This window comes from Lepidochelys kempii, chromosome 8, assembly GCF_965140285.1.
Source record: "Lepidochelys kempii isolate rLepKem1 chromosome 8, rLepKem1.hap1, whole genome shotgun sequence".
In the NCBI taxonomy this organism is placed as follows: domain Eukaryota; kingdom Metazoa; phylum Chordata; order Testudines; family Cheloniidae; genus Lepidochelys; species Lepidochelys kempii.
In genome coordinates, this window is record NC_136387.1 from 54,456,501 (window position 1) to 54,470,167 (window position 13,667).

The window sequence follows — 13,667 nt, forward strand, 5'->3', positions numbered from 1 at the left end:
TTAACTATTAACTATGCTGAGACCTTTGATATCATCTAGTGTGTTACTACTCATCTCTAGGCTCAATTCATGCATTAGTTTGGAAAGCATATCTTCCTCTGCATCTCCTGATGCAGTAAATTCCAGTATCCCTCCTGTAGTAGAGAGTTGGTCCATAGGCTGAAGTATGGTCACTCCATAACCATTGTTACTATAAATGTGATTATTTTTCATCTTCAGTTTAGGGACAGGAACAACCTGTTAAGGATTCAAAACAAACTAGTTTTGAAGGGTGCATTGTGCTCTTACACACTTAAACATGGCATAAAAGAATGCTTGCACTGTTCACGTTCAAAAGAAACTCACTTTCCTTTATAGTTAAGTATTCCTCTCAAAATGGCAATGCCTTATCCCAAATTCGTAGACTCTCTCATAACGTTTAAAAGGGGCAACCTAATTCAAATCTGAAAAGACTGAGCAAATACATTTTAACTTCTAAAACTACTGATTTCAGTACTAAGACTAGTTTCAATTTATTGAAATTTGATTGAACATCCTTTGAAGCTTCCCACTTTCTACCGTTACCATATTTAAGCAAGTATCTTTCACAAAGTATAGTATAACTAGTAGCTTCAATCCATTCACCATATCCAGCTCTGCCCTAGCAACAGTTCACAATGGGTCTGAAATTGTCATTCTTCATTTTCTGACTGAAATCCTAATACTGCTGAGCAGTTTTGACAGCACAGCTACACAAGACACATGACCTATTCCATGTCCAAATCACTATTTAGTACAGATACTGATGAGAACATTGTGAAAAACTGTTTTGCTGAGAATTTAAACATAAGGAAATTTTACAAGATCTCCTTGTTCATTTATTCCTTATGTATTTATTTTTTACTCCTACAGCAATATCCATATTGTAATAGTCTCAATGACTACCAGATCAGTCTTGCTCAATTTTTTTTAAAGTGCCAGTTCCTACAAGCTCAGCCTGGTACCTGAAGTGAGTGATTAACCATTGGAACAAACTACAATGGGAAGTGGTGGTTTCTCCATCTCTTGATGGCTTCAAATCAATATTGGAGGCCTTTATGGAAGATATGCTTTAGTTCAGTCAAACAAGTTGTTGGGCTCCACACAGGAGTAACTTGGTGAAACTCAACAGCCTGTGATCTACAAGTAGTCAGAGTAGATAGGACCATTAGTCTCTAAGGTCGAATTTATAGAAGTTGATTTTTTAGAAAGCGATTTTATACAGTCAATTGTGTGTCCCCACTAAGCGCATTAAGTCGGTGGAGTGCGTCCACAGTACCAAGGCTAGTGTCGACTTTTGGAGCGTTGCACTATGGGTAGCTATCTCACAGTTCCCACAGTCTCCGCCGCACATTGGAATTCTGGGTTAAGCTCCCAATGCCTGATGGGGGAAAAAATATTGTCACAAGTGGTTTTGGGTACATGTCGTCAGTTGCCCCTCCCTCCGTGAAAGCAATGGCAGACAATCATTTCACGCCTTTTTTCCGTGCGGGCGCCATACTGCTTTCAGCAGTAGGACTGCTAACTGTCATCGTCATTCACAGCTTCCGCTGCCACTCTGCCCTCCTGATGCTATGAATCCACCTCGCAGGTCCTCTATATGACAGTCGTCATCCACCGCTTCTGCTGGCACTCTACTCTCCTGGTGGTCTTGCAGGGCCACTTCCGCTGCAACTCTGCTTGGCTACTCTTGTCTTGCCATACCACGGAAAGTGTGCAGCCCGCTCAGCTGTTGTGTCCTGGCAGCAGACGGTGAAGTAGGTCAGCAAAACTGGTCATCCAACCACCGCTTCCCCTGCAACTCTGTTCTCCTGCAGACGCCATACCACAGCAAGCATGGAGCCCACTCAGATCACCGCGGCAGTTATGAGCATTGTAAACACCTTGCGCATTATCATGCAGTATATGCAGAACCAGAACCTGCAAAAGCAGGCGAGGAGGTGATGGCAGCACAGTGATGAGTGTTGAGGACATGGACTTCTATCAAAGCACAAGCACAAGCCCCGGCAATTTGGCCATCCTGGTGGCAATGAGGCAGGCTCATGCCATGGAACACAGATTCTGGCCCCGGGAAACAAGCACAGACTGGTGGGACCGCAGGTCTGGAATAATTCCCAGTGGCTGCAAAACTTTCGCATGCGTAAGGGCACTTTCATGGAATTCTGTGACTTGCTTTCCCCTGCCCTGAAGCGCAAGAATACTAAGATGAGAGCAGCCCTCACAGTTCACAAGCAAGTGGCGATAGCCCTCTGGAAGCTTGCAACACCAGACAGCTACCGGTCAGTCGGGAATCAATTTGGAGTGGGCAAATCTACCGTGGGGGCTGCTATGATCCAAGTAGCCAACGCAAGCACTGAGCTGCTGCTATCAAGGGTAGTGACTCTGGGAAATGTGCAGGTCATAGCGAATGGCTTTGCTGCAATGGGATTCCCTAACTCTGGTGGGGCAACAGACGGAACGCATATCCCTATCTTGGGACTGGACCACCAAGGCAGCCAGTACAAAAAAACGGAAAGGGGTACTTTTCAATGGTGTTGCAAGCACTAGTGGATCACAAGGGACGTTTCACCAACATCAACGTGGGATGGCAGGGAAAGGTACATGACGTGCGCATCTTCAGGAACTCTGGTCTGTATGAACAGCTGCAGCAAGGGACTTACTTTCCAGACCAGAAAATAACCGTTGGAGATGTTGAAATGCCTATAGTTATCCTTGGGGACCCAGCCTACCCCTTAATGCCATGGCTCGTGAAGCCATACACAGGCACCCTGGACAGTAGTCAGGAGCTGTTAGGCTGAGTAAGTGCAGAATGGTGGTAGAATGTGCATTTGGATGTTTAAAAGCGCGCTGGCGCAGTTTACTGACTCAGTTAGACCTCAGCGAAACCAATATTCCCATTGTTATTACTGCTTGCTGTGTGCTCCACAATATCTGTGAGAGTAAGGGGGAGACATTTATGGTAGGGTGGGAAGTTAAGGCAAATCGCCTGGCCGCTGATTACACGCAGCCAGACACCAGGGCAGTTAGAAGAGCACAGCAGGCCATGCTGAACATCTGAGAAGCTTTGAAAACCAGTTTCATGGCTGACCAAGCTACAGTGTGACAGTTCTGTTTGTTTCTCCTTGATGAAAACCCAGCCCCTTGGTTCACTCTACTTCCCTGTAAGCCAACCACCCTCCCCTCTCACCTTCAATCACTGCTTGCAGAGGCAATAAAGTCATTGTTTCAAATTCATGCATTCTTTATTAATTCATCACACAAATAGGGGGATAACTGCCAAGGTAACCCGGGAGGGGTGGAGGAGGAGGGAAGGACAAGGCCACACTGCACTTCAAAACTTGCTGAATGCCAGCCTTCTGTTGCTTGGGCAGTCCTCTGGGGTGGAGTGGTTGGGTGCCCAGAGGCATTCTTGGTTGTTTGGGTGAGGAGGCTATGGAACTTGGGGAGGAGGGCGGTTGGTTACATAGGGGCTGCAGTGGCGGTCTATGCCTTTCCTGCACCTCAATCATACGCCAGAGCATATCAGTTTGATCCTCCAGTAGGCCTCAGCATTGCATCCTGCTGCCTCTCATCATGTTGCTGCCACCTTTCCTCTTAATCCCACCACCTGTCCCCTCGCGCGTCCCTCCTGTCCTGTCGCATTCATTTTGTGCTTTCCTGGACTCTGCCATTGTTTGCCTCCATGCATTCTGCTGGGCTCTTTCAGTTTGGGTGGACTGCATGAGCTCAGAGAACATTTCATCACACGTGTGGTTTTTTTCGCCTTCTTCTCTGCGCTAGCCTCCTGGGATGGAGATGCTAGTGGCAGCGTTGAAACATTTGCAGCTGTGGGAGGGGAAAAAAAGGGAGAATGGCCATTTAAAAGGAGGAGCTGATGTTTTCAGGTTAACGTGCAGCAGAAACCCAACTAACCCCCCATGCCCTCACACACCCAATTCTCTGGGATGATGGCTTCACCTCTCCCTGCACTGCGTGGCTAACAGCAGGGATGACTTCTTTTCAGCTACAGGCAAACAGCCCAGCAGGAATGGCCACCTCTGAATGTCCCCTTAAAAAAATTCCCCTATTTCAACCAGGTGACCGTGAATGGTATCGTTCTCCTGAGGATAACAGGGAGAGAGAGAGAATGGATGTTGCTTGAATGCCAGCAAACACCGGGACCACACGCTGCCATGCTTTCTTATGTGATGATTCCAGACTACGTGTTACTGGCCTGCCGTGGTAAACTGTCCTATCATGGAGAATGCAATAAGGCTGCCCTCCCCAGAAACCTTTTGCAAAGGCTTTGGGAGTACCTCCAGGACAGCTTCATTGAGATATCCCTGGAGGATTTCCGCTCCATCCCCAGACACATTAACAGACTTTCCCAGTAGTTGTACTGGCCATGAATGCATTCCAAGTCTTCAGGGCAAATTAATCATTAAACACGCTTGCTTTTAAACCATGTATTATATTTACAAAGGTACACTCACCAGAGGTGCCTTCTCTGCCTTCAAGGTCTGAGAGCCTGCCTTGGGAGGATATTGGCTCCAGGGTGATAAACAGTTCCTGGCTGTCGGGGACAATGGTTTCTCCGCTTGCCTGGTTTGCACTATCTTCAACCTCCCCCTCCTCCTCATATTCCTCGTCCCCAAAATCCTCATCCCTGTTGTGTGAGACTCCCTTGCAGGAGTCCACGTACAGGTGTTGGGGTAGTTGATGGGGCACCCCTTAGAATTCCATGCAGCTCATCATAGAAGCAGCAAGTCTGGGGCTCTGACCGCAAGCGGGCATTTGCCTCTTGGGTTTTTTGGTAGGCTTGCCTGAGCTCCGTAAGTTTCACACGGCACTGCTGCAGGTCCCTGTGATAGCCTCCGTGCTTCATGCCCTTGGAGATTTTTTTCAAATATTTTGGCATTTTGTCTTTTGGAATGGAGTTCTGATAGCACGGATTCGTCTCCCCATACAGCGATCAGATCCAGTACCTCCCGTTCGGTCCATACTGGAGCGCTTTTGCGATTCTTGGGACTCCATGGTCACCTCTGCTGATGAGATCTGCACAGTCGACTGTGCTGATCAGCTTGCCATGCTGGCCAAACAGGAAATGAAATACAAAAGTTCGCAGGGCTTTTCCTGTCTACCTGGCCAGTGCATCCAAGTTGAGAGCGCTGTCCAGAGCAGTCACAATGGAGAACTGTGGGATAGCTCCCGGAGACAAATACCATCTAATTGCATCCACACTAACCCAAATTCGACCCGGCGATGTCTATTTCAGCGCTAATCCCCTCGCCAGGGAGGAGTACAGAAATCGGTTTTAAGAGCCCATTAAGTCGATAAATATGGCTTCGTTGTGTGGATGGGTGCAGGGTTAAATCAATCTAACGCTGCTAAATTTGACCTAAACTCGTAGTGTAGACCAGGGCTAAGTTAAACTATGAAAACAAGCTGTATTGGCTCATGGGCAAAATGCTGTTACATGTACAATTGATGAGCACTGCCGCCTTGTGCAGATCATCTATAGATCTAACCACACAAAAAAGGATTAGCCTGTTAACTCATACTTAAGTCTTACAGATGGGAACTAAAATGTGACAGAAAGGGACCTACAAAAAATCATGAACTCAGGGTAAATTCTTAACTGTTGAGCAGAGCAAGTGAGATCATCTGTAACAACCAATCAAAGCAGTAATAAAGGGAAACTTCTTCACTACTTCTCTTCAGTGGAAATAAAGGTATATTGCTAATTCTAGTTAGCTAACCTAAGGTACAATTCTAGTGCAGGGCTTGTCTGTACTGCAGTGAACTTGAGTGTGATGGTGCTCACATTGAGTTGGTTGGCCCATCAAGAGGTATAAGCTCAACTGAGCTCAACTCAGCTGCTCACACTACCTTTCTGGAGAGTGATGAATGCAAACTCCACTCAAATGGCAACCTCTACTGACTTCCCACAATTTCTTTGTGGGCCCAGAAAGGAAAGACATGTTCTCCCACAATTCACTGGGAAAGTCATGGAGCAGCTAATATTACTGCAGCACAAAGAACCATGAAATCAGAAATCTTATGTGCCATGTGTCAGTGCAGTGCTAGTGTGAACACAACAGCTTGAGTGTTTTGCAATGTGACCACTCACTCAAGCTAGGCTAACTCAAGAAGTAACTTGAGTGTAGATAACTCAGATTAATTCTGCAGTGTGTAGTTTTCACATGAGTAAGGCTAAGATTTTGTCATGGAGGTCATGGAAGTCACGGATTCCGTGACTTCCCAAAACCTCCGTGACTTCAGCCCGCAGCAGCTGGGAGCTGTGGGGTACCCCTGTGGGCGGTAGAGGGACCCTGGAGCTTCGAACCGCCCCCACAACTGCCCAGTGACTTCCAATTTTGTCATGGATATTTTATTTGGATAATTTTGTCCGTGAATTTTTCTTTGTTGCCTGTGACCAGTCTGTGACTTTTACTAAAAATATTCATGACAAAATCTGAGCGTTACATACGAGGCAGCAGATTGAGTTAAAAACTATAGTGGATCTTGGGACTGCCTCTCTTTCCCCTAAAAACACCCCTTCCGTGCTGCCTCAAAAGAAGCCCATGCAGCAGGAACACTTCATCAATCCCTGCCAAGAAGCCTGGGCACAGGGACCCCTTCCAACCACCACCCAGCATACCAGCCTCTCACTTTCCTAGGTACCAAATGCCCTTACTCACGGTCAGCTCTCAGTGCCCTGATACTTAGCACCTCAGTAACTGCTGTACATTTGGTGTCTAAGAAGTTGAGAAGTGTGCTGGGACACTAGAGGTTGCCTGATAGGATTCATGAAATTCCACACTAACGGTTGATAGACGAGGACTTGAGTTTCGAATGTTAACTAAAGAAATGCAATTTTTAGAATAAACATGAAGTTCCTAATTTCTTTAGCTTCCACTAACTTCTGCATTTGCAACAGTACAGCTATTACTTTATAGAAGTGTCAGACAATTGCTAGGAGAATACAGCACAGTTAGTTACCTTAATATTAATTCCACCTAGGGCACCCTGTGAACTCCCACTGGTTTTGAAGTTATTGCAGTGGTGAATTTTGTTACCCTCCAAAATGGCTGTGCTTCCTGGGTGCAGCTCAACACCAGCACCCTGTACATTAAAACAAAAAAATTAAATCCTGAAAATAAGGACTGCCACAGGAAAAGCATTCAGAGTTACAATCAAGTATATAAAAAGTGGTTCTGCAATTTCATATGAATATAAGATGTCAAAATTGGTCCACTGCAATTTATTATAGTGAGGAATGGAAACCCATAAAACTATGCAATTATGGGACCTTGCAACTACTGCTCACACTGGAATGAAGGGTGGAGTGGAATCTTTTACTATTCATTCCTTAGCATTTATTACTTTAAAATTACATCTTCAAGGATACATTTTAGTGTCTACATCAAAGTGTTTTACATGTAAAAAGTACAAATATTGCTTAATAGTTCTGTTTGGTTTTTAATAAGTAGGAAAGCAACTCCCAGCTAACACTTAATTCCATAAGTGAGGATGGCACTCCACCCTAGTAACACCACAAATAAAAATGAGGCTGCTGCCCTGAAGAGCTTAAATGAATTAGCTACAGAAAACTGGAAGTTAACTGAAAATTACATGTAAGTTTTCAAAACAGAATTTGAACGTGAGGTATTTCCACTTGCAATTTAACAGTATTTGTCCTATTTTTTTAAAAAAAAAGCTTCAATATGCATGTTAACATTTTATACTTGCTTGCATATTAAATTTATTTTTTGAAATTCATTCATGCAGACTCAGTACCTGAGCTCCTGTAATCTCACTGTTTGTAATAGTCAGAGAAGCTCCAGTAAGCACACAGACTCCAGTTCCTTCACATTTCAATATACAGTTTACAAAAGTCATGTGACCAGATTCAACCACCACAATACCATCAACAGTCCCTCGTTGTACTAAAGTGAGGTGCATTAGTTTCACATTTTGGGCTTTGGATACCACAAAACTCTCATGAGTAGGCTCTGAAACAATCACAATTTCTTCTGGCTTTCCAGCTCCTAGTTGAAAGAAGAAAAGCACTGTAAACATTTATTTCCACACTATACAAAAAGCAGAGAATACCTTTTTGCTGTTTGGTTAACTCTTACAACATTTGGGTTAAAATGAGTATTTCTCAGTGAGGAGATTTTTTTTTAGTACCAAATTAATTACAACGAATGACTTGCCTATAAAAAATGGTTACCTACCTTTCATAACTGATGTTCTTCGAGATGTATTGCTCATGTCCCTTCCAAGTAGGTGTGTGCGCGCCACGTGCACAATTGCCTGTCTAGTCCCTTGAAGAAGCATCCAACCATGGGGTTAGCAAATACTGACCGCCCCACTGTACCCAGGTGGAAAGAGGAAATAGGAGCCAGGTGCACCTTCATCAATAAGACTGCCAGCCCCTGCTGCTTTAAGTAGAGTACATAGCCCAGCATAAAGGGAATTGAAGACTGCAGCGGAGGGGTGCTCTTCTGTGAGAACCAAATAGAGAACCTTTTCTACTTGGCCATATAAGTGGCATGAGTGGAGGGCTTTCTACTGCCAAGGAGAATCTCCCTAACCGAATCGGAGCACTGGAGCTCTAACGAGTTTAGCCATGAAGTTTCCATGCTGTGAGGTGGAGAGACTCCAGGTTGGGGTGCTGGAGGCAGCCGTGGTCCTGCGTGATGAGGTCCAGAATAATGGGCAAGGCCATGGGCATGTCCACTGAGAGGTGTAACAGAGTGGAAAACCAGTGTTGGCGGGGCCATGACGACTCTGAGAATCAGCGATACCTTGTCCTGCCGGATCTTGAGGAGGACCTTGCGGACGAGAGGGAAAGGCGGGAATGTATACCGCAGGCACCCCGTCCACGAGAGGAGAAAGGCGTCTGCGATCAAGCCGGGGTTGTGGTTCAGGAAGGAGCAGAACTGCTGGCACTTCCTGTTGCTCTGTGCTGTGAACAGGTCTACCTGGGGAGACCCCCCACCCACCTCTGGAAGATATTGATTATGATGTCTGGGCGGAGAGACCATTTGTGGCCATGAAAGGATCTGCTGAGGTGATCGGCCAGTTCATTTTGTGAGCCCAGCAGCTATGATGCCTCGAACTGTATTGAGTGGGTGATGCAAAAGTCTCTCAATCTGAGGGCTTCCTGGCACAGGGGAGAGGAGCGAGCACCACCCTATTTGTTTATATAGAACATCACTGTGGTGTTGTCTGTCAACACCGATACACATTTGCCCTGGAGATGGGCCTGAAATGTCTGGCAAGCTGGACACACCGCACACAGCTCCCTGACGATGTGTAGAGAGAGTTCCGCCTAGGACCATAGATCTTGAGTCCTGAGGTCGCCCACATACACTCCACACCCCAGCACCAACGCATCTGTGACTAGTAACAGCGATGGCTGAGGTTTGGAGAAGAGTACTCCTGCACAAACTACTTATGGATTGAGCCACTAGTGGAGGGACTCGAGAACCCGAGGCGAGAGTGTGACCAGTCTGTATAGATTGTCCCGGTTCGGCCTGTAACTTGAGCCAGCCACAGGTGAAGGGGACAGAGCTGCAGTCTTGCATGCTGCACCACGTAAGGGCAAGCTGACATATGTCCGAGCAATTTTAGGCAATTTCGGGCCCTCATGGCGGGGAACTTCTGGAGACCTTCTATGATGGTGCTCATGGCCAGAAAACAAGACTTGGGCAGGAATGCCCTGGCCTGAGTGGAGTCCAAGAGTGCCTCAATGAATTCTATTCTCTGAGTGGGAGTTAAGGTCAACTTTGCCATGTTGAGGATGAGACAGAGTCTGAGGAACATCGCACGCATCAGGTTCACGTGTTCCTCCACCTGGGCTCGAGATGAGCCAGTCGTCTAAGTACAGGAAGACTTGTATCTGATGCTTTCGAAGAAGAGCTGCCACGACTGCCATGCACTTCAATACCTATGGGGCCGCTGATAGGTCGAAGGGGAGGACCATGAACTGGTAATGCGTGTTGCTGATCACAAATCGCAGAAACCTTCTGTGGAATAGGATTATGGAGACGTGGAAGTATGTGTCCTTCAAGTCAAGGGCAGCGTACCAATCCCCCGGATCCAGACAGGGAATGATGGAAGCCAGGGACACCATGCGGAACTTCAATTTCTTCATGAATCTGTTGAAGTTTCGTGGGTCTAAAATAGGCCTAAGCCCACCCTTGGCCTTGGGGATTAAGGAGTAATGGGAGTAGAATCCCCTGCCCCTGAACTCCAAAGGAACCTCCTCTACCACCCCGAGCTGTAGGAGCATTTGCACTTCCTAAACTTAGAAGTTGGTCGTGAGAAGGGTCCCTGAAAAGGGACAGGGAAGGTCGGTGGGAGGGAACAGAATTGGAGAGAATCCCAATTCTAAGGTGCTCAGGACCCACTGGTCTGAGGTTATTTGAGCCCAGGCACAGTAGAAAGGGGATAGATCATTCACAAAAGGAGGGGAAGGATCCAGGTAACGAACTGGTGTTCCCTCCTCGGGCACACCTTCAAAAGTTTGGCTTTGAGCTCAAAGGCTGCTTAGCCTGGCCCTGGCTGGAGGAGGACTGAGATGGGCACCTCCTATTACTTCTGCCCTGGTTCCTGCTATAGTCCTGTCTAAGAGGGGTAGAGTGGCGACCTAGGGCTTAAATGGCTTCCTTTTCTTCTCCAAGTGTGCAGCCCCAAAAACTTGAGGGTCACCCGTGAATCCTTAAGGTTATGAAGCCTTGAGTCTGTCTGTCTTCCACAGAGAGGCCAGAGCAGTTGAAGGGCAGATCCTGGATTGTATTTTGGACCTCATGCAGGAGCCTTGAGACCTGCAGCCAAGAGCTGTGCCTCAGGGTCATGGCCATAGTGTGGGTGGCCGAGTCTTGAGTCCAGGGCAGCCTGAAGAGAGGTCTTGGCAATCACCTTGCCCTTCTCCAGGACCGCCCCAAACTCGGAGCGAAGTCAGCTGGGAGCAATTCCTGGAACTTCGCCAGAGAACTCCAGGAATTATAAGCATCATGGCTCAGGACCACTTGCTGGTTCGCTATGCGAAGCTGGAGCCCCCCTGGTGGAGTAGGCTTTCTGACCGAAGAGGTCCAGCTTCTTAGAATCCTTGGATTTGGACATAGGCCCCAGCTGTCCCTGCCACTCCTTGTGATTAGCCGCTCTACCACCAGGGTCCCCGCTGGGGGTGAGTAAAGAGATGTTCGTAACCCTTAAACGGCACAAAGTATTTATGCTCCACCCCCTCGGCAGGATGGAGGTGGGTGTATGCTACAGCGCCTTGGTGGTATTTTGTATAGTTTTAATGAGAGGCAAAGCCACCCTCGAGGACCCTTCAAGGGCCAGAATGTCCATCATTGGGTCCGTGTCCTCAGAGACCACCTCTGCCTCCATGTTTAGGTTCTGGGCCATCCTCCTGAGTAGGTCCTGATGGGCCCTGGTGTCCATAGGAGATAATGTGGTGGAGGTCCCTGCCACCGCCTCATCCGGGGAGGACGAGGATGACGCCCTTGGTGGTACTAAGTCTTCCTGACCCTCCAGCTCACAGAGATCCACTTGCATGGCAACCCCTTGAGTGGAGCAGATGACAGCTGCAGTACCCAGTGCCACAGCCACTATGGTGCCAGCGCCCGTGTCAGTATCCAGCCTTGACTGTTCATTGGTCTGGGCTTCCACATCCCGAGCACAGCGAGGCTCCCTGGTGACAGAGGAGGTCGATAGAAGCATCCGAGCCCCTGACACCATCAACAGGGACCTGGAACTGGGCCCGTGGGTTTGGTGGTTGGCCCATGGAGTCGAAAAGGGCCACTGAGTCGGCCCCCGCCACTGCGGCAGCCTGGACATTATAAGCACCAGCTGCCCTTTGTCCTATCTTGGGCTGTTCCAGGAGCAGTACTGGCTCTGCCGGGATGTGTAGGAGTCCACCTCTGAGGAGAATTCTGAGCTGACCTGGGTGTTGCAGACCTAGATGGTGCCAGGGAATGGTGCCGCATCATAGGCTTGCCCCTATGACAGATGAGCGCTGGTGGCACTGTCTGTGCCGGAGCATGGGCCAGCAGGGCAGGAGACTGTGCCGTAATGACTATCAAGTCCCTTGCCACCTCAAAGGTGTCTGGCATGGAGGAAAGATCCAGTTCCTCCTCTAGCTCCTCCTGCACTGGGGAGTCCACCAGGACCAGACTCGACAGCCCTCCCCAAGAGGCCAGAGTCAACAGCACCAGCATAGACAGGCCCGAGGTTGGTCTGCTGTCTTAGTAGGGGAGTGGCCCCTGTCTGCGCTCTTCTTTTTGTGTGGCACTGAAGACTACGAGCAGTTCCTCATACTGGAGCTGGTTCTCAGTGCCGGGAATGGTGGTGCTGAGGTTCCTTAGATGAGTCTTTTCTCGGCGCCGTAGACTCCCACACCAAGGCTGGCATGCTACACGCCTGGGCCAGCTGAGGGCGAAGGGCTGACTTCATCAAAAGGAGTTTCAGCTGAAAGTCCCCGCTCCTTTTTGGTCCTGGGCTTAAAGCCCCTGCAAATTTTACTGTCGGAATGGTGTCCTTCTCCACTTGAGACAGGAGTCATGTGGGTTTCCCTTGGGCATGGGCTTGAGGTAAGACCTGCACGGCTTGAAGCCCTGAGACCGAGGCATGCCTCCGTCCTGGAGTTGCGGGGGGGGGGGGGGTGTAACCCTCAATATAAACTTAACTAACTATACTATTAACTAACTACAACTATGCAAACTTTTTACAGATAGAAGAGCGCCCACTAGGGAATCACTTGTGAATGCAAGAGAGGAGCTGCTCCAATGACCATCGCTGGTGGTAAGGAACTGAAGAGGTAGCGGGTCAGCAGGGACCTATATACACCACCATGAAGGCGCCACTCCAGGGGGCTCCACAGTCGATCTGACGGGTACCACTAGGAAAAAACTTCTGACGATCGTGCACGTGGCGTGCGCACACCTACTTGGAATTGACATGAGCAATCACTCAAAGAATTTAAGTTATCCAAATTTGTTCCCTCTCCAGACCTCCTTGTTTGATTGCATGTGCCATGTTGCGCTGAACCAGGACCTATTAATGATACACATTTAATATGCTGGTCAAATGCCAAGTAAAAATAGCAAAACATTATTATGCTTTCCTCAGTCTTAGTTCTATAAGCCTGGTGCTCAAAACACAAAAGTTCTGAAGACGTGGAGAAATAAGTATCCCTGTGGAGATAAATTCTGATAACTCTATTTGCTAATACAATACGCAGCTGCACTGTTCTCTGTTAACAATTGAATGTGACCCATGAAGCCATAGCAGAAGAGATTTTTAGAATCCACCTCCATTCTAGAAAATGTATCCGGAGCTTAGTCTCTCACAAACGGTCATCTTCTGCAATGTGTCCAAAGACATGAAACTTCCTTCTAACTATTCTGTGACGTTCCACCAATGGAGAGTCCTGAGGATTTAAAGAATATTCAGCAGAGCTCCTATATGATCCACATTTGGAGTGTATTTTGCTTCCACTACCACTGGATATCTGCGAGCTCCTGGCACCAATGAATGACCTACATCAGCAGGTTCCTTAAGAGATCTGACTCTATATCAAAAAGGTTCACGTCAGAGCTGATGTTATTGGCGTCAGAGACTTCAGTACTCATAGAAGTCATGGACCCTGATCT

The 13,667-nt window shown here is 47.7% G+C and overlaps 1 protein-coding gene across 1 annotated transcript in view; it reads right to left on the minus strand.

The window, feature by feature from the left end:
• SHCBP1L (SHC binding and spindle associated 1 like) overlaps positions 1-13,667 on the minus strand; it is a 67,137-nt gene continuing 53,470 nt past the window's right edge. The window contains exons 8-10 of the mRNA XM_073356620.1: positions 7,798-8,048; positions 7,000-7,122; positions 1-237 (exon numbers count right to left, since the gene is read on the minus strand). Coding sequence (XP_073212721.1) covers positions 1-237; positions 7,000-7,122; positions 7,798-8,048 — 611 coding nt within the window. The remainder of the gene's footprint in view (positions 238-6,999; positions 7,123-7,797; positions 8,049-13,667) is intronic.